General features: G+C 45.9%; 2 protein-coding genes across 3 annotated transcripts in view; one reads left to right on the top strand and one right to left on the bottom strand.

Moving 5' to 3' along the window:
• LOC134945529 (somatostatin receptor type 5-like) overlaps window positions 1-25,002 on the top strand; it is a 534,823-nt gene that overhangs the window by 376,594 nt on the left and 133,227 nt on the right. The window lies entirely within an intron of this gene.
• Window positions 20,169-21,426, bottom strand: LOC134943831 (somatostatin receptor type 5-like). The gene has a single exon (XM_063932438.1). It carries the CDS (start codon window positions 21,401-21,403, stop codon window positions 20,411-20,413), a length of 993 nt encoding a protein of 330 aa, XP_063788508.1. The 5' UTR covers window positions 21,404-21,426; the 3' UTR covers window positions 20,169-20,410.

Raw genomic sequence — 25,002 nt, 5'->3', positions numbered from 1 at the left:
CCATAGGTAAAATCCACCACTGCTACCAGGGCCGGTTCTACACCTTGTGGCGCCCAGTGCGAAAGTTTCCACTGGCGCCCCCCCGCGTTTCAAAAAGTAGGGGCGTGGCTTCATAGGGGAGAGGCGTGGCCACAGTTATGCCCCCAGATTTTCCCCAAGTAGTTGTGCCCTCCAGTTGATTTGCCCCCAGTAGATTTGTCCCCTATAGCTGTGCCCTCTGTTGCTTTGCCCCCAGTAGTTGTATCCCCTGTCGCTTTGCCCCCAGTAGTTTTGTCCCCTGTCGCTGTGCCCCCAATAGTTGTGCCCTCTTCTGCTGTGCCCCCCTGTTGTGCCCTCTACTGCTGTGCCCTCTGTTGCTTTGCCCCAGTAGTTGTGCCCTCTGTTGCTGTGCCCTGTTGCTTTGCCCCCAGTAGTTGTGCCCCCAGTTGCTTTGCCCCCAGTTGTGCCCTCTGCTGCTGTGCCCCCTGTTGCTGTGCCCCCAATAGTTGTGTCCTCTGCTGCTGTGCCCCCAGTAGTTGTGCCCTCTGCTGCTGTGCCCCCTGTAGCTGTGCCCCCAATAGTTGTGCCCTCTGCTGCTGTGCCCCCAATGGTTGTGCCCTCTGCTGCTGTGCCCCCTGTTGTGCCCTCTGCTGCTGTGACCCCTGTTGTGCCCTCTGCTGCTGTGCCCCCTGTTGTACCCTCTCTTGCTGTTCCTCCGATAGTTGTGCCCTCTGCTGCTGTGCCCCGTTGTGCCCTCTGCTGCTGTGCCCCGTTGTGCCAATAGTTGTGGCCTCTGCTGCTGTGCCCCCTGTTAACACACACACACACACACACACAAAAATAAAATACTTACCACTGCCCCGCTCCTGCTTCCCGACCGGCTGCTGCTGCCGCTCCGTCTGGCCGCCGATTCCTCTGTATGGGAGAGACGTCATGACGTCTCTCCCACAGCAGCGCCGCACAGACACTAGAGGTCAATCCTGACCTCTAGTGTCTGTCACTGGAGCCGGCTGCAGCGGACGCCCACACAGGCCACAGCGTCCACTGCAGCCGGGGAGCAGGGAGCGGGGTGCGGGTAGGCGGCGGTGCCTCCGGGGTGACTGAGGCCGCGCCCCCAGGCCGCAGCGCCTCGGGCGCAGGCACTGCTTGCCCGCACCTAGGACCGCTCCTGACTGCTACTGTGTGTCTATGTGTGATAGGAAATATGGCATACCTCCCAATACATGGGAGCTAAAATTGTGCGTCAAAGGTGTGCGCCCAAAAAGAGCTGGAAGTGGGTGTAGCCTTGTGGCACATTCCCATTTCTACCACTTTGGGGCGTACCCAGCACACCTGGAGTGCAGGCTCTCCCCGCACTGTGAAGATGCTGCATTATGCAGAGCAGCATTTTGAGAGTGTTCCCCCCAATTCTGCCCTCCCTACCTTCACGGGATACTGCAGCCTGAGGGTGGGATCCCGGGAAAATCCCTGAAAAGTGTGTCTTGCCTGGTACCTTTCATGGGTGGAACTGGTGGAATTAATTACCCAAAATGGCTGCACTAACCATGCATTAAGCTCATTGCCTGTTATGATCACTATGTTCAATATTTTTTCACTTTGTTCTGTAAAACTAAACCTGGGTTCTATGTTTTTGATGCTTGTAAAGCAACTTTGAGTCCTGCTGGACAAAAGCAATACATTTATTATTATTATTATCAACAGGGGTTATGGGGGTTATTCAGAGTTGTTAGCAAACCAAAAAAGTTAGCAATTGAGCAAAACCATGTTGCGCTGCGGATCGGGCAAATGTAACGTGCGGAGAGGGTTAGATTTGGGTGGGATATATTGCTTCTGTGCAGGGTAAATACTGGCTGCTTTATTTTTACATTGCAGTTTATATTTCAGTTTGAACACACCCCACCCAAATCTAACTCTCTCTGCACATGTTACATCTGCCCCCCCCCCCCCCCTGTAGAAACGCGTTGGTGACTAACAGGGTGACTGGAAGTGTGGTGATTCCGTTGACCCTCTTGGACTAAGCACATTGAACTATTGGACTGTCCTGGGTCTGAGGTATTAATTCAGTGCACCCACTCCAGTGCTATTGGTCCACGCTGTTTTTAATTGTATACTTTTACTTCCACATTTGATTTGTTTGTATTACATAACAGTATTATGCTATGTTGGTTCGCTTAATTTCAGCCACTAGAAAAAGAGCTTGTTGAGTGTGAGTACACTCCTTTTGTTCCCTCCCATCGGTGTATGGTGCATGAACTAACATTGATGGAGCGCCGCAAAGTGTCTTCTTTTTCACACCTGTAATCTCTGATATGACACCTACTTATACTTGCCAGGAGACTCCTGAATCTTAGGTAGCTCTCCTAGAATCCACAGCTGCCACCAACCGACCAACCTTGAGAATTAGGTGGTCCTGATGGCTTGACGCCACCATTCACACTGAGTTGCATCATTGTGGTCCCGTGTTCCGCTTTACTCAACCTGGTATTTCAACCCTTGCATCTTTCAGACCGCACCTGAACACGGGTTATGCACGCTCATGAGCAGAATATAGATATAAACTGTATTTACTGTACATTATGTATGCGGCAGAAATCCAGAGGAGACCACCCACAAGAGCAGTTGGAACAGACATCGCCCACCTATTCAAACCGACCTATGACCTCTCCTGTACTGTAAATGACCATCCCTGTGTCCAATGGACAAAGAGATTACAGTATCCATTGTGTTAGGTTTTGGAAGAATTGTATAAAGAGAGCCTGCTGCAGGCCTGGTCAGACACAAGACTCACAAAGTTATCTATCAGATGACTGAGGACCAGACTGGGTAGCGCGGCGAATACAATAACGTATGTACCATTGACTGTAGCCATTATTCTGTTATATTGTATTGTATTGTATATATTGTAACCCCCTTTCAGTAATAATATGCTGTGGTGTCGGAACCCAGCAGTTTAATTACAATCTGGTGTCGTGTCTTCCTTTCCCTGCTAAGGTTTAAAGTGTATTATTATCGCATTGCATAGCTGTTAAGGGTTTGCGGAGTATCTCTGGGTGTGTACGCGCTGTGTGTACTTTGTACCGTCAGCGCTGCGTTTGTACGCAAAGTCCGTACACAGTACGGGACTCTTTACGCTAATAGCGTAAAGAGTACGTAGAGTGTGTATTAAATATAGCGGCCGCAGCGGCTCCATGGTAAAGTGTATTTAAAGTGTGTTTAAGGTATAGCTTTCATCCCTGTATATAAATCAGCATTCTCAATTGGGGGCTCCGTCCGTTTTTCCACATACTCACAGCCTAACAGGTCACAGCAGACTTAATCTATCAGCAAAAGGGTGGACAGAAAGTATCTTACGTAACCTTTTCTTGTGTGCTGATTAGATGACGTCTGCTCTGTATGGTTTGTAGAGATGCTGGTAGAGCCCGTAAAGTAAAAACAGGAAAAAAGCTATTTAAAAATCTGTGAATTTTTTTTGCCGCCAAAAGCGTACACAACAAAAGGCACCCATACCCTTTGTATACCCTCTCACATTGTTGCCATAAGACTCAAATTGTTAGATTCATTTAGATCTGTGTGAAACCGGTTACATTTTGTTGCTATATAGTTAAAACTAAAATAAATGTTTAAGGATGTAAGTGTAACGCACAAACGCAGTCTGGCCTGGTTGTAAAGGTTTATACAGAAAGAAACTGTGTTGTGTTAAGTGAGCGATTGTAGTTAGTATTGCTCACATTTATAGAAGTTGTGGGATTTGTTTTATTGCGGACGTACGGTTTTGTACACGTGTCTCGGACAAAGTACAGGACTGCGCACGCAGCGTAAGAGACACGCACGGTCGCGTGTTTACACAAAGTGCGTAAGAGTACGGGCGCTAAGTACAAATTACATAATAGTTTGTTAAGTTTAAAGGTGGGACAGTAGCCACGCTACAATAGCACAAAACTGCCCGGTTTCTAAAGCAGATTAATATAAAAAAAAATTTTTAGTATAAAAACATTTTTTTTTTTATTGCCTCTGGGGTAAAGCTGCCAACCTGAATGAATCCAAATTTTCTGTACAGAAAAACAAAGTGTATTTGAGTGAGCGAACGTAGGAGTGAGTGGATATTTGAACCCAGGGAATTCGGGATCCCGTCGTGTGGTACATCAAGTAAGAGGAGGCTTGGTGGCGTGAGGCGGCTGACTCGCGTTAGTATAAGATTTAATACGCAAATCGTGAGGTGATTTGCAAAGGAGCGTGATAGTGCATAAGTATTGCAAAGTATTGAAGTAAAAAGGTTTTTGTATTACGCTCCGGGCTGAGGGTCACAGTTTGTACATTGACCCGTGGTTGTACGGCAGATAGGTAACAAGTACCTATACGCTGTGCAATTGGACCACGCGTTTGTGGGTGCGATATATACAGCGCAACTCGATACTCCTTTATGAACTTTTGCGTAAAATCGCGGTATCATTAGTGCTGTGTAGAGCATACGCAAGCGTGATTTGTGTATAAGTGTATAGGGAGTTTTCGCTGGTCTCTCTCAGGAAAATCTCCAGCGGTGTATATTCACTGGAATAGGTAAGTCACTCCTAAACACTTCCAGTGAATAGAAACCAGATAGGGGCCTCACTGGGTTCGCGGTGGTCACTATTGGAGTGAGTCATGGTACTCAGCGGAGAAGGAGTGGGTGAAAGCGCTCTAAGAACTTTTACCGTCTAGTTGTATTGTGCATTGGGGATTGCGTAAAAAGGAAAAAGTCCGCAATGGGATCCAATTGCACAAGCGGTGGACGTTTTGTAGCCAGGGTTCAGGTTGAAGAGCCGCGGCCCAAGGGGTCAGTGAGGTTTGTTATGTGTGGTAAATATGGATCACACACGGAAGACTTTTTGTCTGAATGGGTACGTATGACTGACAAAGATAGGGTGCCATTCCCTAGGGTGGGCAGCTTTGAACTAGAGGTATTACAGACCTTAAGGATAAGGATATGTCTGATAAAGTCCAAGAAACAAAGGATTAGACATACAGATTGTTTAAATTTATGGCAACAGGAGGGGGATGTGCAAAAGGAATTAGCTTGCGCAGCAGGTTCCAAACCTAGCGGGAAAACAATGGCGACCGCACCACCACCACCATATATTGTGGGGGAGAAAGTGGCTACAGACAATGGTACATTGGTACAGGATAGGAGAGTAATTGATAAATGTACTAACGCTAACCCTTGCCAGTTGTATCACATTTTAAATTTTCCCCAGGACTGCGAGCAGGAAGATGAGCCCAGCACGATATCGGCACTCTCTCTAGCAGCCACCATACAGGATACTCAGGTGGGCACGGCCCAACCAACAAGAGCAGTAGTCAGGCCCCCTAGCGGAGGGATAAGTGAGGTCGTGTCCACAGGTAAGTACGGTACCATACATTATGCAGAGACAAAAGCTCCCCACATTGTAGAATCAAACCAGAATGATGTAATTGAATTAAATCCTGTCAGGGTGATTGCAGTCCCCAACGGGAAGACTGACGCTCAGGGAGTCACTCCCATCAGGAACATTGCCATGCACTGTCCCTGGTCCCGAGCAGAGTTAAGGTCAATTATGTCAGAATTTCCCGATCCCAGAAAAGATCTAGTCGTATGCCAGAGGTTCATTAAAGAGTTAGGTAACGCCAACGAACCCACGAACAAAGATTGGCGAACAGTGCTACGGGTATGTTTACGTTCAAATATTGACCCCGCAAAATTCATAACCGATTGTAAGTTAGACGCAGAAGTACCTCTCACTGATGAATAAAATCAGGAGAATGTACAGCAAATCAATCTGCAATTAGGAGTATATTTCCCTACTGTTGTCAAATGGAATAAAATCTTTTAGATAAGACAAAAGGAAGGTGAAATGGCATCCGAATATTTCCATCGAGCACTGCAGGAAATGTCTAGATACACTGGGATCGAGGACATAAAAGATAATGCGCATCACAGGGAGGTAGCTGTTACTGTATTAATGGACGGGTTAAAAGAGGCATTAAGAGCAAGGGTACAGACCTCTCTACCAAACTGGAGAGGTATCTCTGTGGCTGCATTGAGAGAGTCCGCTATCGAGCACGACAGGAACATCAGTAAGCACAGGGAGTCTCAGGGGGAAAAGCTGATGACAGTGAGTATAGACACACTTATCAAAAAGCCATATCAGCCGAAACCCCAGACCCCCGATGGTAAGTCACGTATAGTAACATGCTATGCTTGTCACCAGGTAGGACATTACTCGAGGGAATGTAAGAATAAAGGTACACATAATGTATACCGACCCCTAGACCAGGATATGAACCACACTACAATGCACATAATTGGGATCAGGGACCACTTAGGAGAAATTACGAGCCACATGCAGGGGAAACAAGGAGGTACCAACCAAGGAGAGACTGGCAGGCCTCCGGAAATTCTCAGCTACCCCCCTCACATATTGTAGCTGCCAATGCGCTGCGGGAGGGTCTCAACACACAATAGGGGTTGGGCTACACCTGTAGTCTGCAGCCAGTGAAGTGGATTGCTAGCCTTGGTAGTGAACCTGAGGTAACGGTTGATGTAGCTGGTGTACCATTACCTTTCCTCGTAGATACAGGGGCGGCCAGGTCAGTGTTAAATTCAACGATAGGTATAAAAAACCACGGGTAAAACAATTTCGGCAATGGGAGTAACAGGAACTGTGCAACAATACCCTTTGAGTAGACCGGCAGAGATTACGATAGGGCCTTTGCAAACTGTTGGCTGCATCGGTTCCGACTAATCTACTCGGCAGAGATTTATTGTGTAAAATGCGGTGTGTCATATACTGTACTCCTGATGGTGTCTTCTTGGATATACCTGGGAACCACACTCAAGAAGTACAAGATATATTAGACACCCCTCAAAGGCTAATGTCGCATTCTACTGTTATAGACAAGTGTCCATCAAAGGTAGAGGAAATGATCTCACAAATACCGGGTTCCCTTTGGACCAAAGATGGACAAGACACTGGATTGATGGCGAATGTAGCTCCAGTAGTAGTACAAGTAAAAGATGGTAGGATAGCTCCAAAAATCCCTCAGTATCCTCTGAAGCCAGAGGTAGAATTAGGAGTGTACCCTGTCATAGAGCGGCTGCTACAGCAGGGCATACTAGTCAGGACGTCCAGCACCGCCAATAGTCCCATCTTCCCTGTGAAAAAGAGTGGGGGGAGGGGTTATAGGTTAGTGCAGTATCTAAGGGGGATAAACAAGATAGTTGAGAGCCAATTCCCCGTAGTGCCCAATCCAGCAGTCATCCTCATGCAAATTCCCTCTACTGCTAAATTTTTCACTGTCATTGACCTCTGTTCTGCTTTCTTTTCTATCCCTCTTCACCCTGACAGCCAATACCTTTTTGCTTTAACATACAGGGTAGTACAGTACACCTGGACTCGTCTCCCCCAAGGTTTCATTGACAGCCTGAGTATTTTCTCTCAGGCCTTGCATGACTGTTTACAATCCTTTCAACCTGAGAGTGGATCAGTGCTAATACAGTATGTGGATGACTTATTGTTATGTTCTGACTCACTCGAATCGTCCTTGAAAGACACGAAACAGCTTCTGTTTCATCTTTCCCAAACGGGACACAAGGTTTCAAAGGATAAGTTGCAGTTGTGCCAGACCAGGGTAAAATATTTGGGACATTGCTTGACCCAAGGACTTAGACACCTCACCGCTGATAGAATACAGGCGATTCGCGACATGACTCTGCCACAAACGCAACAACAGATCCGCACTTTCCTTGGAATGTGTGGGTACTGTCGAAACTGGATTCCAGGGTTCTCTATACTGGCTTTACCTTTGCAAGAAACGGTCTCTTCAAACAAACCAGAACGGGTCTCGCACACAGATGAGACTCAAATAGTGCCTATCACAGGCACCTGCATTAGGTATGCCAGATTATGAGAAACCCTTTGAATTGTACGGTACAGAAAGTGCAGGGTGCGCGGCAGGTGTTTTAACTCAGAGATATGGTGATGCCAGCAGACCGGTAGCATACTACAGTGCACAGTTGGACACTGTAGCGCGGTCTCTCCCCACTTGCTTGCGAAGTGTTGCAGCGATAGCTTTGCTGGTAAGTAAAAGCGAGGACGTAGTGTTAGGACATGACCTGACCATTCATACACCTCATGCAGTATCAGCCTTACTGAACTCAGCCCAAACCAGACATGTCTCATCTGCTCGGTTTACAAAGTGGGAATTATCACTAATGGCCCCGGTAAACATCACCATTAAGAGTTGCAGCTCACTAAATCCTGCAACTTACTTGCCAAGTGTGCCTGGACAGGCACAAAGGGTGGAGGATGAGAATGTTGGTGAAGGAGGATTTAGTGCAGACACTGATACGCATGATTGTATGGAATACCTGAATCAGACTTTTACTGCGAGGCCTGACATCAGTGACAACCCACTGGAAGGAGTAGACTTTACCTTCTACACTGACGGTAGTTGCCACAGACAGACAGAATTGGGAGACTTGTGTACTGGATATTCAGTTGTAGACGACAGAGGTATCATAGAAGCTGAACCCCTGGGCCCACCGCACTCAGCACAAGTTGCTGAGTTGGTCGCCCTAACCAGAGCGTGTGAATTTGACAAGGGTAAGTCAGATAATATATACACAGATTCCAGGTACGCCTTTGGAGTAGTGCATGATTTCGGGGCCCTATGGCGCCTCAGAAATTTCATGACAGCAGCTGGCACACCTGTAGCGCATGCATCCCACATAAAAAGACTTCTAACAGCGATACAGGAACCAGACAGAGTGGCTGTTATCAAGTGCAAAGCACATACTTACAACCAAGACCCAATTTCACTTGGTAACAGCCGGGCAGATGAAGCTGCTAAATCAGCAGCCAGCACCCCCATACAAACGAACATCACATCACTGATGACATATAACACGATCAACACACAACAATTAATTGAAATGCAAGATTTGTGTTCTTTACAGGAAAAGGCAGTCTGGAGGTCAAAGGGGTATGGCCAGAAATCCTCAGGACTGTGGACAGGTGGACAAGGTAAGCCGGTGGCCCCCAGAGCATATCTTCCAAGCTTAGCTGAGGCGGCACACGGTCTGACTCATCTGGGCAAAGAGGGTATGTGCAAGCTGGTAAGAGCCCACTGGTGTGCGCCAGGATACTCTTCTCATGCAGGTAAGAGAGCAATGACATGTTTTATTTGCTTGAGGAAGAATCTTGGAAAGTCAATACCAACAGAGCCATCCCATATCCCTCCGACAGACTGACCTTTTCAGGTGATACAAATCGATTTCATACAGTTACCACCCTGTAGGAATTTAAAATATGTGTTAGTTTGTATTGATGTATTTTCCAACTGGGTAGAAGCGTTCCCTGCTGCCACAAATACTGCTACGTTCACTGCAAAGAAAATTGTGCAGGAATATGTGTGTAGATATGGTATTCCTAGAATAATTGAAAGTGACAGGGGTACCCATTTTACAGGTGAAGTCTTTCAGGTCATGTGCAAACTGATGGGAATTAATAGCAAGCTGCATACTCTGTACCGTCCACAGGCGAGTGCAAAGGTGGAGAGAGTGAACAGCACTATTAAGAACAAGCAGAGCAAATTAATGGCTGAAACTGGATTGTCGTGCCCAGAAGCTTTGCCACTAGTGTTGTACAGCATCAGAACCACTCCCAGGTCTCCCCTTAACCTATCACCCTTCGAAATTCTTTTTGGTCGACAACCTCATGTAATGATAGACCCCCAGGATGATTTGAAATTTAATAATGAAGTGACTGTGAAATATTTGGTTGGGATGAGCCAGCAGCTGAGAAATCAACAAAGAAATTTAAAGCTGGTGATTCCTGACCTACCGAACAGTAATTGTCATGACATTGAGCCTGGGGATTATGTGATGATTCAAAATTTCTTACGCTCAGGTTGCCTCATAGACAGGTGGGAAGGACCATATCAAGTCTTGTTAACCAGCGCGACAGCATTGAAGGTCGCCGAAAGAGAGACTTGGGTCCACTCGTCCCACTGCAAGAAGGTCACTGACCCGGAGAGAACTCGTGACAAAGAGCAGAGTGTAGAGAATCTCGTATCACTGGAGTGTCTGTTCCGGGAAAGTTGAGAGGCAGGACTGTTGAAGGGCATCTGAGCACAGAGAGTAACAAGACCTAGAACGGTTGTCGTACCACTTTCTTTTTTCACCTCCCCCTGCATTTTTTCCTTTCTTTTCTCCTTCTTATTTTCCTCCTTTCCCCTAACGAAATGAATCGATCACAAGAGACTGCGTATCGGGTTCTGTTAGTAATTCTGGTTTTGATAAGGACAGTTTGTTTTGGTGAGGGTCCCAGAGAGGTCGAGCAGGGATCTAGAATGGGTTCAGATTGCAAATATGAATTTGTAGAATCTCAGGATCAGCGCATCACTTTAGTAAAGGCTGGCATCAGTAAGCGCTCTTGTAGTCAGGGAGCTCGGAGGCACTGTGAGGGGTTATTGTCTGATGAATATTGTATTTGTAGGAATTGTGAGAATACAGTTGAGGATGGGTGCAACCAGAGATGTCAGTCCAACCTTAATATCGACATGGACCGTCATCCGTTGAGTGATTACCACTCACTAGTGGGTCAGGTCTTAAACCAGACAGAATGCTGGGTGTGCTCACAGGTACCTCAAGGTCAGAGCAAGTCAGGATTAGTACCGTACCCTTTAGCAATAGATGAGGTACTCAAAATACGGGGTGGGAGACCGGTGGACAAGAAATTCAATATCTCTAGACCTCCTAGCTTGAAGCTCCACCAGTATCATGTAGACAGGTCCTTATTATGTTTTAATATATCCAATTACCGAAAACCGGGAAATTGGGAAGTGACGCGGAATAACCAGACAATGACCTTTTCACACAGAGCTGATAGGATACCCATAGACTCTGAACTTGTACGCCAAATAGCCAACAGTGGGAGGTATTTCCGGTATAGGTATACTCATGGAAGCAAGACCATGTGGGTTGGAAAAGTATCGCCAGGGTATTGTGCTCATATTATCCAGCCCGATACTTGTACTGAGCAGATGGGAGAACTAGGGATTGGTTTCTTTACTTGGAAAATTTGTAATATGGTGATGTTATATTTTGTCCCCTATGTTCTCCCAGATGATGCCTATTTCATATGTGGGAGGAAGGCGTACAAGTGGCTTGCACCGAGCTCAGAGGGATTGTGTTATATTGGGAGAGTACTGCCAGAGGTCATGACCATAACCCATGATAAGATGAAAGACGTTCACCGCAGTGCTCAGGCTCCTTATACTCATACTCACTATGAACACATCATCAAGAGACACCTCATAGATAGGGCAGAGCACGCAGCCTCTGATTTGATCCACGAATCCACCGGGATTCAATTCCTTCTTGCATTAGACATCACCCGTACTGCCAGAGGAATTATAAATTATAGGTATATCCATGCGCTAGCGAACTTGATAGATAATATCACTGAGATGTATGACGACACCTTCAGGTATACGGGAAGGGAGTTACAAGCTTACAAGAAGGAACTGATTCAGCACAGAATGGTCCTTAATTATGTCACAGCCGTGACAGGTGGGTACTGTGTTACTCTTGCAACTCAATATGGTGTGAAGTGCTGTACATATATTACGAACAGCACTGACGACCCCACGGAGATTATCGATCGAAAGATGGACGATATCTTGCAGTTGAAGTGGGAGTTCAGGAGGAAGCACAACCTTACCTTAGCGACTGTGAGTAATGAACTGACCGGCTGGGTCTCATGGTTGAACCCACGCAAATGGTTCTCAGGTTTAGGAAAGTGGGCTCAGAATGTCATTATGGGTGTTGGAAAGTTTCTCCTTTGTATCCTGGGAGTCGTCATAATTATTGGTTCGATATTTAGGTGTGTTCGAATTCTAATGTGGCGCAAGCACGGCACAAATCTGATGAGTCTAAGGAGCGAGGGCGCTGTTATAGCAGCAGATTTAATTTATGACCCATCCATAGAGACAGTGTTATGATAAGGATTGCAAATGAATTTCATGGCCTGTTTCTTTCACCCATTTTTCTTTTGTTTCCCCCTCTGCCCAGATACATCCATCCGGAAAAGACATCAAAATGTTTATGTGAATGTATTTTATATATGTGTCTTATCTTCATCTCTGCAACCTCCAGTTAATGGCACACATAGTCGACAGGTGATATCCACATACACTAGCACTCACATGTTTCCCCCTCCATGTATCATCAACTAAATGTGCACTCCATTTGTTGGAACAAGAAGCCGAAAAGAGCTCGGTAGTGTTTGTTGGCCCATTTACAGACCCTTAATACGGGATGAGAAGGATTTAATGTATACTTTGCAATACCTCGAAGCTTATTACATATACGGCACGATGATACATGCCCCTCAGACATGGATTCATACATACATGCTTTTTACTATCCCACTAGGTCATATATTTCCCACCTACAACTCTCCCCCGACCATCCAAACTTCTGTAAATATTGTATAGATATTTTTCTGTTTAGTGATTAGATAGTGGCAGTTATTGGTGACTGCCAAAGGGTGGACTGTCAAAGTCGAAAAATATTGCAGTACACACATCAAGTACAAACTACACACAGATGGCCTCCGTGCGCATACTTATTCTGCCGTGCGTGCACATATCCTCAATTTGCGTATGGTCGCTCCCGCGGTCCTGCGCATTAGCCCGTGGTATGGGTATTTACGGTAGAGTTTGTGAACGCATGGAAAGCTATCAAAACACAGTACTATGTACACATAGTCTCCCTGCACCACATCAGTAAGTTACAGCAGTTTAAATGGTAACAGAACAAAGGCATTCACCTTTACAGGATAGGAGGGGACAGAACAAGGTTATAAGGTGGTGTTTGGTATCCAGCTGTAGGGTATTTTAAGGGTAACATTCCGGTGTTGGTCTGCAGCAGATCGCATGTTCCTGCGGATAGTTATGTGTAGGAGCAGAATATAGATATAAACTATTTACTGTACATTATGTATGCGGCAGGAATCCAGAGGAGACCACCCACAAGAGCAGTTGGAACAGACATCGCCCACCTATTCAAACCGACCTATGACCTCTCCTGTACTGTAAATGACCATCCCTGTGTCCAATGGACAAAGAGATTACAGTATCCATTGTGTTAGGTTTTGGAAGAATTGTATAAAGAGAGCCTGCTGCAGGCCTGGTCAGACACAAGACTCACAAAGTTATCTATCAGATGACTGAGGACCAGACTGGGTAGCGCGGCGAATCCAATCACGTATGTACCATTGACTGTAGCCATTATTCTGTTATATTGTATTGTATTGTATTGTATATATTGTAACCCCCTTTCAGTAATAATATGCTGTGGTGTCGGAACCCAGCAGTTTAATTACAATCTGGTGTCGTGTCTTCCTTTCCCTGCTAAGGTTTAAAGTGTATTATTATCGCATTGCATAGCTGTTAAGGGTTTGCGGAGTATCTCTGGGTGTGTACGCGCTGTGTGTACTTTGTACCGTCAGCGCGGCGTTTGTACGCAAAGTCCGTACACAGTACAGGACTCTTTACGCTAATAGCGTAAAGAGTACGTAGAGTGTGTATAAAGTATAGCGGCCGCAGCGGCTCCATGGTAAAGTGTATTTAAAGTGTGTTTAAGGTATAGCTTTCATCCCTGTATATAAATCAGCATTCTCACTGGGTAAAAATGTTGAATCATGGGTACATTCCTTCCCTCAGCCCAGTAAAGAAAAAAATATTCAGGAAAAAATGAAAATATAATAATGTGGCTCATAAATACAAAAAACAATTATATAATTACTTAAAATATAATTAGATATGCTAGTAGAAATAAAAAAAACTTCAAAAAAATGAAAGTATTTAAAATTTCTTGTCAGCTCACGACAGAAAAACTTGTCGCAATGAAATTGTCGAAATTAAATTGGCGAAAGTCACGTCAAAACCACTGATACCGATTCGACAATCTTCAATTGAATATACTTTTGTCGAAAGGCCGAGTTTTTAACACTCGACTGTCGAAAAGACAAAACTTGAAATGGATCCAACAGGTTTTTTGTCGAAAAAGTGGCGTATTGGATTGCCGAATGCAATTCGACAGGTTTTTTTTGTCGAAAAAGCCCAGTTTTCTGACAAAACGAGGGATTCTACACCAATTGAATATACCCCTATAGCCAAGGCCTGGCATATAAATTGAGGGTAGGAGAGGAAGAGGGTGCAGTAGATTGACAAAGGGGGCTTTTCATCAAAGAAAATGGGTCTGTTATGCATGCCATCGCAGTAGCTTCTTCATATTTTAAGTAATGGACCCATTCACCATTGCCGCAATGTAGACGATGTTATGGATATCTCCTGTGTACAGTCCCAATATCCTACACATACATTAGTATGGGGAAGACTACAGTATTTATCATGCTCCGATAGCAGAAAGTTTTCTGAGCTTGGCTGCAGGTAATAATGCCATCTGCTGATGGTGTTAGACCGCTGATCTCAGTTTCTTCCTATTGGAATGAGATCTAGATTGCTAAGAGGGTCCTGAAGTCATACATGTACAGTAACACAGTGTTGGGAAGAATCCGGCTGTGTAAGTCTTCATCACTACTACTGGAGTGTGCTGCAATATTGGTAGTGTTCGGGATCAGGAGGCAGCTGCTTATCAAATTTGGATCTGCCGGCGCGAATCGTGGCAAGCCAGATCCATCATTTGTGTTGGGCCATCACGGAATGGGCTACAAGAAATATAGAATTTAGGAAACAACCATGTTAGTTGAAGCTACTAATGATGATAGAAATACGGATCAAAAACTGTACTGTACATGTAAGTATATGATTTCCGGGAAGCAGTTAGCTTCCTGACGGACAGGATCACGGTTGTCGATATACTGACGCCAGGTTCCCGAAGGAAACTGTGATCCCTGCGTCTAGATACCAACGCCGCACAGGATAACGGCGTCAAAATACCGACAGCCATATCCCGAACGTCCATCCAGTGCATCCTGCTGCGTGTGGGAGGGGGGGGGGGGGTGTAGATTTAGGCAGGAGAAGGGGCGCTAGGAAGCGGGGAGGGAGGGTTAGGCACATAGAAGGGAAGGTTAGGGTTAGGTACCAAGCGCTGTCGGTATCCTGACCGCCGGCATCCCTTTCATCGGGAAGTCATACTGAACCCTGATTTCCTTAGGAGGAAGACTCACCATAGAGACAAGAAGGCATCCAAATAATAACAGTTTATTATACTAAGTGGATAGAAAACAAATTTATAACTACATGAACAGATTTATACATATAGGGGGACATGTATTAAGCAGTGATAAAAGTGGAGAAGTGAGCCAGTGGAGAAGTTGCCCATGGCAACCAATCAGCACTGACGTAACATTTATAATTTGCATACTATAAAAGTATACAGAGCAGCTGATTGGTTGCCTTGGGCAACTTCTCCACTGGCTCACTACTGCACTTTTATCACTGCTTAGTACATGTCCCTCTAAGTCTCTTCTAACCACAGAAATAAACACTATATGGTCACAATGAATCCCCCCTCCTTATTCAGTGCATGGGATGGGAGTTTCTAATATTAAAAGTCAATAACAACATATATCATGAGATTCACAAGTTCATCGTATATCATACGGGTCAAAGGTCAGAGAGAATTTCAATTGTCTGATAGTGATTTCCTGTACAAAGACAGCTTATGGGAATGTTATGTTAGTATTGTCTGTCAGCTCCTGGCATACTGTCCCATTCCTTACATACATCACTTCTTACAGCCCCTAATACAGGGACTTCTTGTCCTCTCTAACAGTACGCATACTCCTGAACTTTCTATAAACTCTTACAGTAAATATATCATATATATTTCTACTATATGGCATGCACATTCCTTTTATTAATAGTGAATGATTTCCGTAACATGAAAATTGATTTTAGGGTAAGCAGGCATGCTATTACAACATACTTACCGACATTCTGGCTGCTCTCTGCGGGAGAGAGCAGCCAGGTCGGCTCAGCAGAGGGGCAGGGGAGGGCTGTGACGTGAGGAGGGGACGGGGTTACAGTGGCACCTCCTTTAAGCCACGCCCCCACTCTGTAATGCCGCGAGCACCAGCATTACACTGCAGGGGTCGTGGCTATGATGGCGCGATTCAGCAAGAATCGCGTCATCGACTGCCCGGACCGCCCACTTTACACACTAAGTGGGCAGACGGGCAGGGGGGACCCCTGAAAACGGGAGACTTGCCTGCTCTTCCGGGGGGCCGGGCCGGTCACACGATTTTCGGGAGCCTCCCGGCCATTCCGGGAGAGTAGGCAAGTATGTATTACTACCAAGAATTACAATATTCACTAGTGTTTACCAGGGGTAGATTTAGGTGCCCTGGCGCCCCTAGGCATAACAGTAACGGCTGCACCCTCCTCTACCTAATTGTATTATTTTCATTGATTGGTTATAAGCCCAAAATTGATGATTGTCAATTTAATATAACATTTAATTTTATTTTTAATTATGTATGCATATTTACTAAGTAAGACAGCTTACAGGGGCTGACCTTTCCATTTACACTCCACTCAAGATGGCACATGGTATAGTAGAGTGGAAATATTTTGCGGTTACTGGTACATTTCGGTCTGACAGTGCTAAAACAAGCATCCAAGTGCAGCACCCCCCAATAAGTGCCACCCCTAGGCATGTGCCTAATAGGAACTGCACCACTGGGGTTTACTCATCACATTGATGTCAGTATTAGGTGGCGCAGGCTGACGGACAGCTTTTCCATGTGTATAGCAATCTTTTTATATTTGAGGGACTGAGAAAAGTCCGTAGAATTAGGAAATATGCTATGCTGTCTTGTAAACATGTTCATGTAATACTCCTGTTACACCAAAGACCTGTATCTTACTCGGGTTTACACGGTACCAACCAGGCCAGACCCCATTTACACCGCATCTACAGTGGTAACTTTTCTGTTGGCGGTTGGAGATGACATCATCTCCAAGCGCCATGAATACGTCTCCCTATGCTTTAAACAAGACCCGGGTCGAATGACCCAGGTCACCCATTTACACTGCCCCGTTACCTGAGTTTTTCCCGGGTTCAACCCTACCTGCTACCCGGGCTGGATTCGCGGGTCACTGGACCCGCTTTATTTTTCGGAGACCCTTTCACACTGAGCCACGACACAGGTCGACCCAGGTTATTTCGGCGGTGTGAAAAGGGGTATAACTGGGTGGACTGAGGTATATCTGAAGAACCTGATATAACTTGGATGAGGTAGCAATTTGTAGGCACAGCCTGATTATCTAAATTTAATCCAAAGAGGCGTGGCTAGTGGATGGGGTGGGGTTTAAAGTACTATTTATATGAGGCCATAGAATCATCCTCAGGACTATTCGTGACGATAACTATTTGCTTGCTAAAACTATATTGGTGGCTACACGTTAAATTTATTATTATTTTTTTTCAGACAAAAGTAAAGTAAATGTACAAAATAATATTATCATTTCTTAATTCATATAGTTTCAGTCTACCAAGTGTCTGCATCGACTGTGACTTCAACTATGGCCTACCTATATAGATTGTGAGTTAACCAAGTTGGACTTTAAGCACATCACCTGAACAACATGGCTCCATAATAACTGTTATATCAGGAGAAAAGCATTGGTAACCTTTAAGCATACCTCCCAACTTTGTGTTTTTCCAAAGAGGGACACATGCGCGGCGAAGCCGCGCGCGCTCCCAAAAAGTGGGTGTGGCATAAGAAAAGGGGCGTGGCTTCACGGAGGATCCGCGATCACGAGCCACGCCCCCATTTTCGTCACTGAGGGGGCATGCCCAGCGCTCTGTGAGCCGCTGGCATGCCCCCTCTCCCTCTGACTCCCTGAATAGACGCTGTGTGCATGCGCACAGCGTCTATTCAACGCTGCTCTGCTAAGCAGGGCAGCGACAGACAGAGACTCCCAACTGCCCCCCCACCGCGGGACCCTGCGGCCCGCGGGTGGGACAGCGGGACAGTCCCCAAAAAACGGGACTGTCCCGCGAAAATCGGGACAGTTGGGAGGTATGCTTTAAGGCACTGGCATATTTATAATGGGTGCAGTGTGTGCGGTGCACACGGACCCACGGGGGCCCCACACTGCTCACACTGCACTTACCCGTGTCGGCAGTAGCAGCACTGCAGAAATCACCAGGAAGTTGGCATGGTGGCCATTTTCCCAGCATTTCGTGCATGCACAGTAAGAAAATCTCTAGGAAAATGGCCACCCACTGCGCCATTTTCCAGAGACCCATATGTGCACACTAGACTCTGGAACAGCGCTAGGGTCCCCTAGTGCCAAGAGTCTACAGTGCTGCTGGCTAGAGAGGAGGGGGCACGGGCCTCCTCCTCTCTTGATATGCTCCTGCTATAAGGCTGTGGATGGGTAGTACAGACGCGTGATCTGTAAATCTACGGATACAATTATTTGTTAACATTTATTCATACAGCGTCACCATAATTTGTTGAGATTTACTGTAATGAAGGCTTTGCCCATTTGAACATACTCACTGGACAAACCAAACAAAACAGGTTACATTCTGTGATTATAGGCAAAGGCAACACATTCCCCCACAGTGACCCAAATAATGCTACAGAGAATCTTGTACAGTTTCACCTCCAGACCTGTAATTGGAACTGCAATGTTTCAGTCAAATAGGTAATATCACTTTTCACCTCTAGGGGGAGATGTATCAAACCTATGGGAAAAAAGTGGAGAGGTTGCCATGGTACCCAACTAATCAGCTTCAAGCTATCATATATCTATCATCTAGAAATTGACAGAAACTGATAGGTTGTTAAGGGCAATTTCTGTACTCTTTATCCTGCTCTTTAAGTTTAAGGGGCATATTAAATTAGTGCTGAATTTTCAGACAGTCGGAAAATCGTCACTAATCGACCTCAAAACACATGAATCGTGCCAAATTTGGTAATCCACGTGGTTTTCACCAGTGCAGATTTTTTGGACCAGTCGAAAAAACGGCACAGGCATTGAATAGGTTGAATGTAAATTCAACCTAAACAGATGAAAAGTTCAGTTTTTTCGACTAGTCGAATAAAACGGCACTAATTGAATGGGTCTGGGACTCAGGGTCGACACCACTTAGGTCGACACCAATTGGTCGACACTTGAAATAGGTCGACATGGACAAAAGGTCGACATGGACAAAGTTGGCATCAAAAATGTCGACATGAGTTTTTTTATGTTTTTTTGGTGTCTTTTTGTCCGTAATGTGACTGGGAAATCCAATTAGCACACCGTGTCCCTTCGCATGACTCGCTTCGCTCGCCATGCTTCGGGCAAGGTGCCTCGCTCTGCTACCGCTGGCTCGGCACAGGTTACCGTTCCTAATTGTAGTCCACGTGGATCGTAAAGTATGAAAAAGTTCAAAAAAATTAAAAACAGTCTGAAAAACTCATGTCGACCTTTTTTCCATGTCGACCTTTTGTCCATGTTGACCAATTTCAGGTGTCGAACTAAGGTGTTGACCAATTGGCGTCTACCTTATTGGTGTCGACCTGGAGTCCGGATACCAATTGAATACCCCCTAGAATGCATTATTAGGAAAAGATGTATAAAACCTTATAGCAAGCTATAATGCATACGTTACCCACTAATCAACTGTCATTTATAGACTGTGCTAGATAAATGATAGCTAAAAGCACTTTATCTCGCTCGAGGGTCTGATACATCTCCCATTTATCATGAAAAGGCATCTTTGAAATGCTATTAAATGAGTGATTTATCTTCTATTCATTGAATTTTGGCAAAGGCTGTTATCAGGAGCAGATAATAGGGAAAATCTATCATAGATTGCATATTGCATGCAATCCTAGTTGGATGTAAAGGGGGGTACTCACGGAGCGATCGTTGCTTAAAATCTAAGCAATCTGACTAGATTGCATAGATTTTAAGCAGTGATCTCTCCGTGTGTACCCCCACAGCGATAGCGATGCGCAGCCCCGCGATGTGTAGCCCATAGACTACAATGGCCTCCCACAACCTGGAGAATCCCAATATTGATACATCGGTCAGCACTCCTACATAGAAACCTATGGGGGTTGCAGCTGCGGGCGGCAATGGAGGGATCGCAGCAGGTATTGGGGAGAACCTGCTGCGATCCCTCCTTCATACATTCAAGGAATACATAGTACTTGTGGCTAACCCACAAAAACTGGTGTTTTTCGGGGACATAGCCGCAAATACTGTTTGATAAATGGGCCACCTAGATTTTTTGTTTAGGGAGGGTGGTTTCTCAACGTGGTTGGTTACAAGTCCTTGTTCACCTCCCCAACCCAACTAACTTGATTTTACTTTATTGACACACAAATTCTCTTCAACTGGCGGAAACATAGATTTTGCTTTCTTCATAGTGACAGAGATTTCAGAGCACTGAGTTTTCAGGGAGCGGAGCTGAAGGTGTACAATGGTCTAGTTCCTGGATACAGCCCTGACTAGGAATGTCACGCACTTTTGTGCAGCAAAGCACTCTGTTGAAGGCTTCCTTGAAGCTATCACAGAGAAATCCATAGAGGATGGGATAAGCACAGCTTTTCAAGCAAGGTAGGAGGCTGACTATAAAGTAGGCCCCTGCACCCATGTAGGAACTGGAAGTAGCTGCCATCAATTCAATCGATTTTGTGGGAAGCCAGGCAATAAAATATATCAGGCACAGGACCATGATCATGTTCTCCTTAAAGCTACAAAAATCGGGCACATTTGATCTCTGGTTCCTGGCCCGCGTTGCTGTCAGAATAAGACAGATACCGTTCAGGGTTAGAGGGGCCAAAAAAGTCATGACAAAGGTATAGATGATATTCCATCGGGCTTTAGGACTTTGCCAAAATACACTACAGTTATAATACTCATCCATACCGGCGTGGAAAAATATAGGAATCCCCAGCAGCAAACAGAGGATCCACACAACTAGACTGGTCAATGAAGCTGCCTTAAGTCCAAACCTCTTTTTGGAAAAAGCTGGAAAATATAGCTGGATAAAGACGCTGACGGACATGACGGTCAGGAAGTAGATACTGGAAAAAGTGGACATGGTCTCCAAGGCCCAAAGCACCCGGCACATGAAAGCTCCCAGAGGCCAGTGAGAACTGGCTATTTCGATGGCAAAAAACAGCAAACATAACATATAGAGAAGGTCTCCCAGGGCCAGACTGAACACGTAGATGTTGGTAGTTGTCCACATTTTCCTGAACCTCAGTATTATATAGAGGACCAGAGCATTACCAACGAAACCCACTGCAAACACCAAGAGGTATGGGATTAAATAAATGTATCCGAGGAAATTAAAACCTTGAATATCGTAAATATCGAAGTCGGTGCTATTGTTAAACTGTGTGATATGATCAACAAACTTCTCCATTTTTTTTTTTTGTACTTTGCTTGATATTTCTGGAATACAAAAATAAACAAAAAGCATTATTTACAATAACGATCATGTATCTTACATTCTTATTAGTACAAAAGGTCTTAATATAGAAACATAGAATTGATGGCATATAAGAACCACTTGGCCCATCTAGTCTGCCCATGTACATACACACATTTACACAATAGGCTATGGGGTATATTTACTAAAGTGCAGGTTTATAGAAGTGGAGATGTTGCCCATAGCAACCAATCAGATTCTAGTTATTATCTTTTAGAAGGTGCTATATAAATGATAACTAGAATCTGGTTGCTATGAGAAACATCTCCCCTTCTATAATCCCACATTTTAGTAAATATACCTAGAAGTACGTTTGAGTTGGGAGCTAATTAACCTAGCAGTATTTATTTTTGGTTCTAGGAGGAAAATGAATGCAAGCATGGGGAGAATATACAAACTCTACACAGTTAGGGCCATGGAGGAAATCAAACCATTGACCTCAGTGCTGAGGTCTGTACTGCCCTAATCAGTTTTAGTAGACTTTGAATATCATTTGAAGTAGAAAGTATTAGAGCTCAAAAGGAGATTTATAGTAGACTTACCATAGTTAAATCTCTTTCTGCGAGGTACACTGGATTCCACAGGGAATACATTGGGGTGTAGAGTTGGATCTTGATCCGAAGCACCAACAGGCTAAAGCTTTGACTGTTCCCAGGATGTACTGCACCGCCTCCTCTATAACCCTGCCTCCAGGCACTGGAGCTCAGTTTCGTTAACCAGTCCAATGCAGTAGCAGGTAAAAGAGACGGCAGATGTTAGTCACATAGAACCACATTCTCACTACAGCAGAAGGGCCAGCGGCTAATGCCATACAAACCCACAGAAGCTAAGTGCGTCAGGGTGGGCGCCCTGAATAAATCTGATTTTCTGCAGTGGGGTACACTGGGATTCCACAGGGAATACATTGGGGATGTCCTAAAGCAGTTCCTCATGGGAGGGGACGCACTGTAGTGGGCACAAGAACCCGGCATCCAACGGAAGCATCCTGGGAGGTGGAAGTATCAACGGCATAGAACCTAATGAACGTGTGCACTGAGGACCACGTAGCCACCTTGCACAAATGTTCAGCGGATGCACCACAGTGGGCCGCCCAAGAAGGTCCAACAGACCGAGTAGAATGGGCTTTGATAGCAACAGGAGCTGGGAGTCCAGCCTGCACATAGGCATGTGCAATCATCATTCTAATCCATATGGACAAGGTTTGCTTATTCGCAGGCCAGCCACGTTTGTGAAAACCAAAAAGTACAAACAGGGTATCTGATCTCCTGATAGAGGCAGTCCTCCCCACGTAGATACAGAGAGCCCGTACCACATCCAAAGACTGTTCTTTGGAAGACAAACCAGAAGAGAGAAAAGCCGTAACCACAATCTCTTGGTTAAGATGGAAAGAAGATACCACCTTAGGTAAATAACCAGGGCAAGTTCGAAGAACTGCCCTGTCACGGTGAAAAATCAAAAAGGGTGAACGACAAGACAAAGCGCCTAAGTCCAATACCCTCTTAGCAGAGGTAATAGCCAGAAGAAACACTACCTTAAGCGTCAGTAGCGGATCTTGCCACGGGCAAGCAGTACTTTTGCCCGGGGCGCCGCCTTCAAGATCCGCTACTGGTGTGTGCCCCCTGCTGCCCGCTGCCCGCTGCCCGCTGCCCCCGGCCGCTACCGCTGGGAAGGGAAACTAGACGCGTACGCGTCTAGTTTCCCTTCCTGGAGAGGTCCTTTACTGTGCGGTGCGCGATGACGTCATCGCGCAACGCACAGCAAAGGTCCTCTCCACGAAGGGAACTAGACGCTACGCGTCTAGTTTCCCTTCGTGGAGAGGACCTTTGCTGTGCGGTGCGCGATGACGTCATCGCGCACCGCACATCAATTCAGCTGTACAGGGGGCGTAAATGACCACGCCCCCTGTACAAAGCCACGCCCCCTAAAGCCGCCCGGGGCGCCACAAGCCCCGGAGCCGGCCCTGTTAAGCGTAAGGAATTTAAGGTCCACAGACTCAATAGGTTCAAATGGAGACTCTTCCCGGGCATTTAAGACAACAGACAGATCCCATGGAGCCACGGGAGGGACATAGGGAGTCTGAATCCGTAAAACACCCTGAGTGAAAGTATGAACGTCAGGTATAGACACAATTTTTCTCTGAAACCTTACCGACAAGACAGATATATGAACCTTGAGGGAGGCCAGACGAAGGCCTAAATCTAGGCTTTGTTGCAGAAAAGCCAAAAGCCTGGAAGTTCTGAACGAATAGGCATCATAATTCTTAGCAGCACACCATTAGAAGTAAGAATTCCAGACCCTGTAATAAATCCGTGCAGAAGCTGGTTTGCGGGCCTTCAACATAGTTTGAATAACAACCTTGGAGAATCCCTTGGCCCTCAGGAGTGAAGCTTCAAGAGCCACGCTGTCAAATCCAGTCTGGCCAAGTCCGGGTAGACACAAGGGCCCTGAACGAGAAGGTCTGGGCATTGAGGAAGTAGCAGAAGACGCTCTATCGATAGACCCTGCAGGTCTGAGAACCAATGCCGTCTGGGTCACGCTGGAGCGACTAGAAGTAGCATTCCTCCTTCTTGCACCAGTTCAGTGACTGACGAACCTCCGGAGTCAAAGAGATAATTTGAGACATGATCCGATGAGTCAGGCCATCCCACTTGGAAAGGATTAACCTCTGCAGAGGGCGGGAATGAAATTGAGCGTACTCAACCATGTCGAAAGCCGACTCCATGAGGTCTAGTACTTGCATCGCCGAGTGTATCGACACTCTTGGGTGAGAGAGGAAGTATCTGATGCTCTCCTGAAGTTTCAGGACTTTTTCTGAAGACAGAAACAATCTTTGGTTGTGTGTGTCCAGCAGTGCCCTCAGGTGCACCATGCTCCGAGCCGGGACCAGCGAGGACTTTTCCAGTTGATGAGCCACCCGTGGGCTTGTAGGAATTGGACAGTTCCAGATGACTGAGGAGAACATCTTGGGAGTTTGCCAGGATCAGCAAGTCGTCCAGATACGGCAGGATCCTGATTCCCTGATGGCGGAGAAGGGGCATCATCACGGCCATGACCTTGGTGAAGATCTGAGGGGCCATGGCCAGTCCAAATGGCAGAGCCTGGAATTGATAATGTAGGTTGCCAATAGCAAACCGCAGATATTGCTGATGCGATAAGGCAATAGGTATATGCAGGTAAGCTTCCTGTATGTCCAGGGATACCATATAGTCTCCGGGTTCCATGGCCAGTACAATAGAGCCCAGAGTTTCCATACGGAATTTGGACACTCTCACAAATTTGTTCAATGATTTGAGGTTGAGTATAGGCCGAAAGGTCCCATTTGGTTTCGGAACTAGAAACAGGGTCGAATAGTATCCCCTGCCTCTCTGGGCAGAGGTACTGCCACTACCACTCCTGTGTCCAGGAGGGATTGCACAACCAAGTGTAGAGCTTGCGCTTTCAACGGATCCGAAGGGATTACCGTTGAGCAGAACTGGTGAGGGGGACATTTCTTGAAAGAGAGTGCGTACCTGTGAGAGACAACTTCCCGCACC

The sequence above is a fragment of the Pseudophryne corroboree genome, chromosome 7 (assembly GCF_028390025.1).
Source record: "Pseudophryne corroboree isolate aPseCor3 chromosome 7, aPseCor3.hap2, whole genome shotgun sequence".
In the NCBI taxonomy this organism is placed as follows: Eukaryota; Metazoa; Chordata; class Amphibia; order Anura; family Myobatrachidae; genus Pseudophryne; species Pseudophryne corroboree.
Note: the sequence above shows the minus strand (reverse complement) of the source record. Positions and strands in the feature narration are given on the sequence as shown.

Bases quoted from the DNA above. Each gene is read 5' to 3' on its own strand.
- LOC134943831 (XM_063932438.1), bottom strand. From the start codon at position 21,403: ATGGAGAAGTTTGTTGATCATATCACACAGTTTAACAATAGCACCGAC.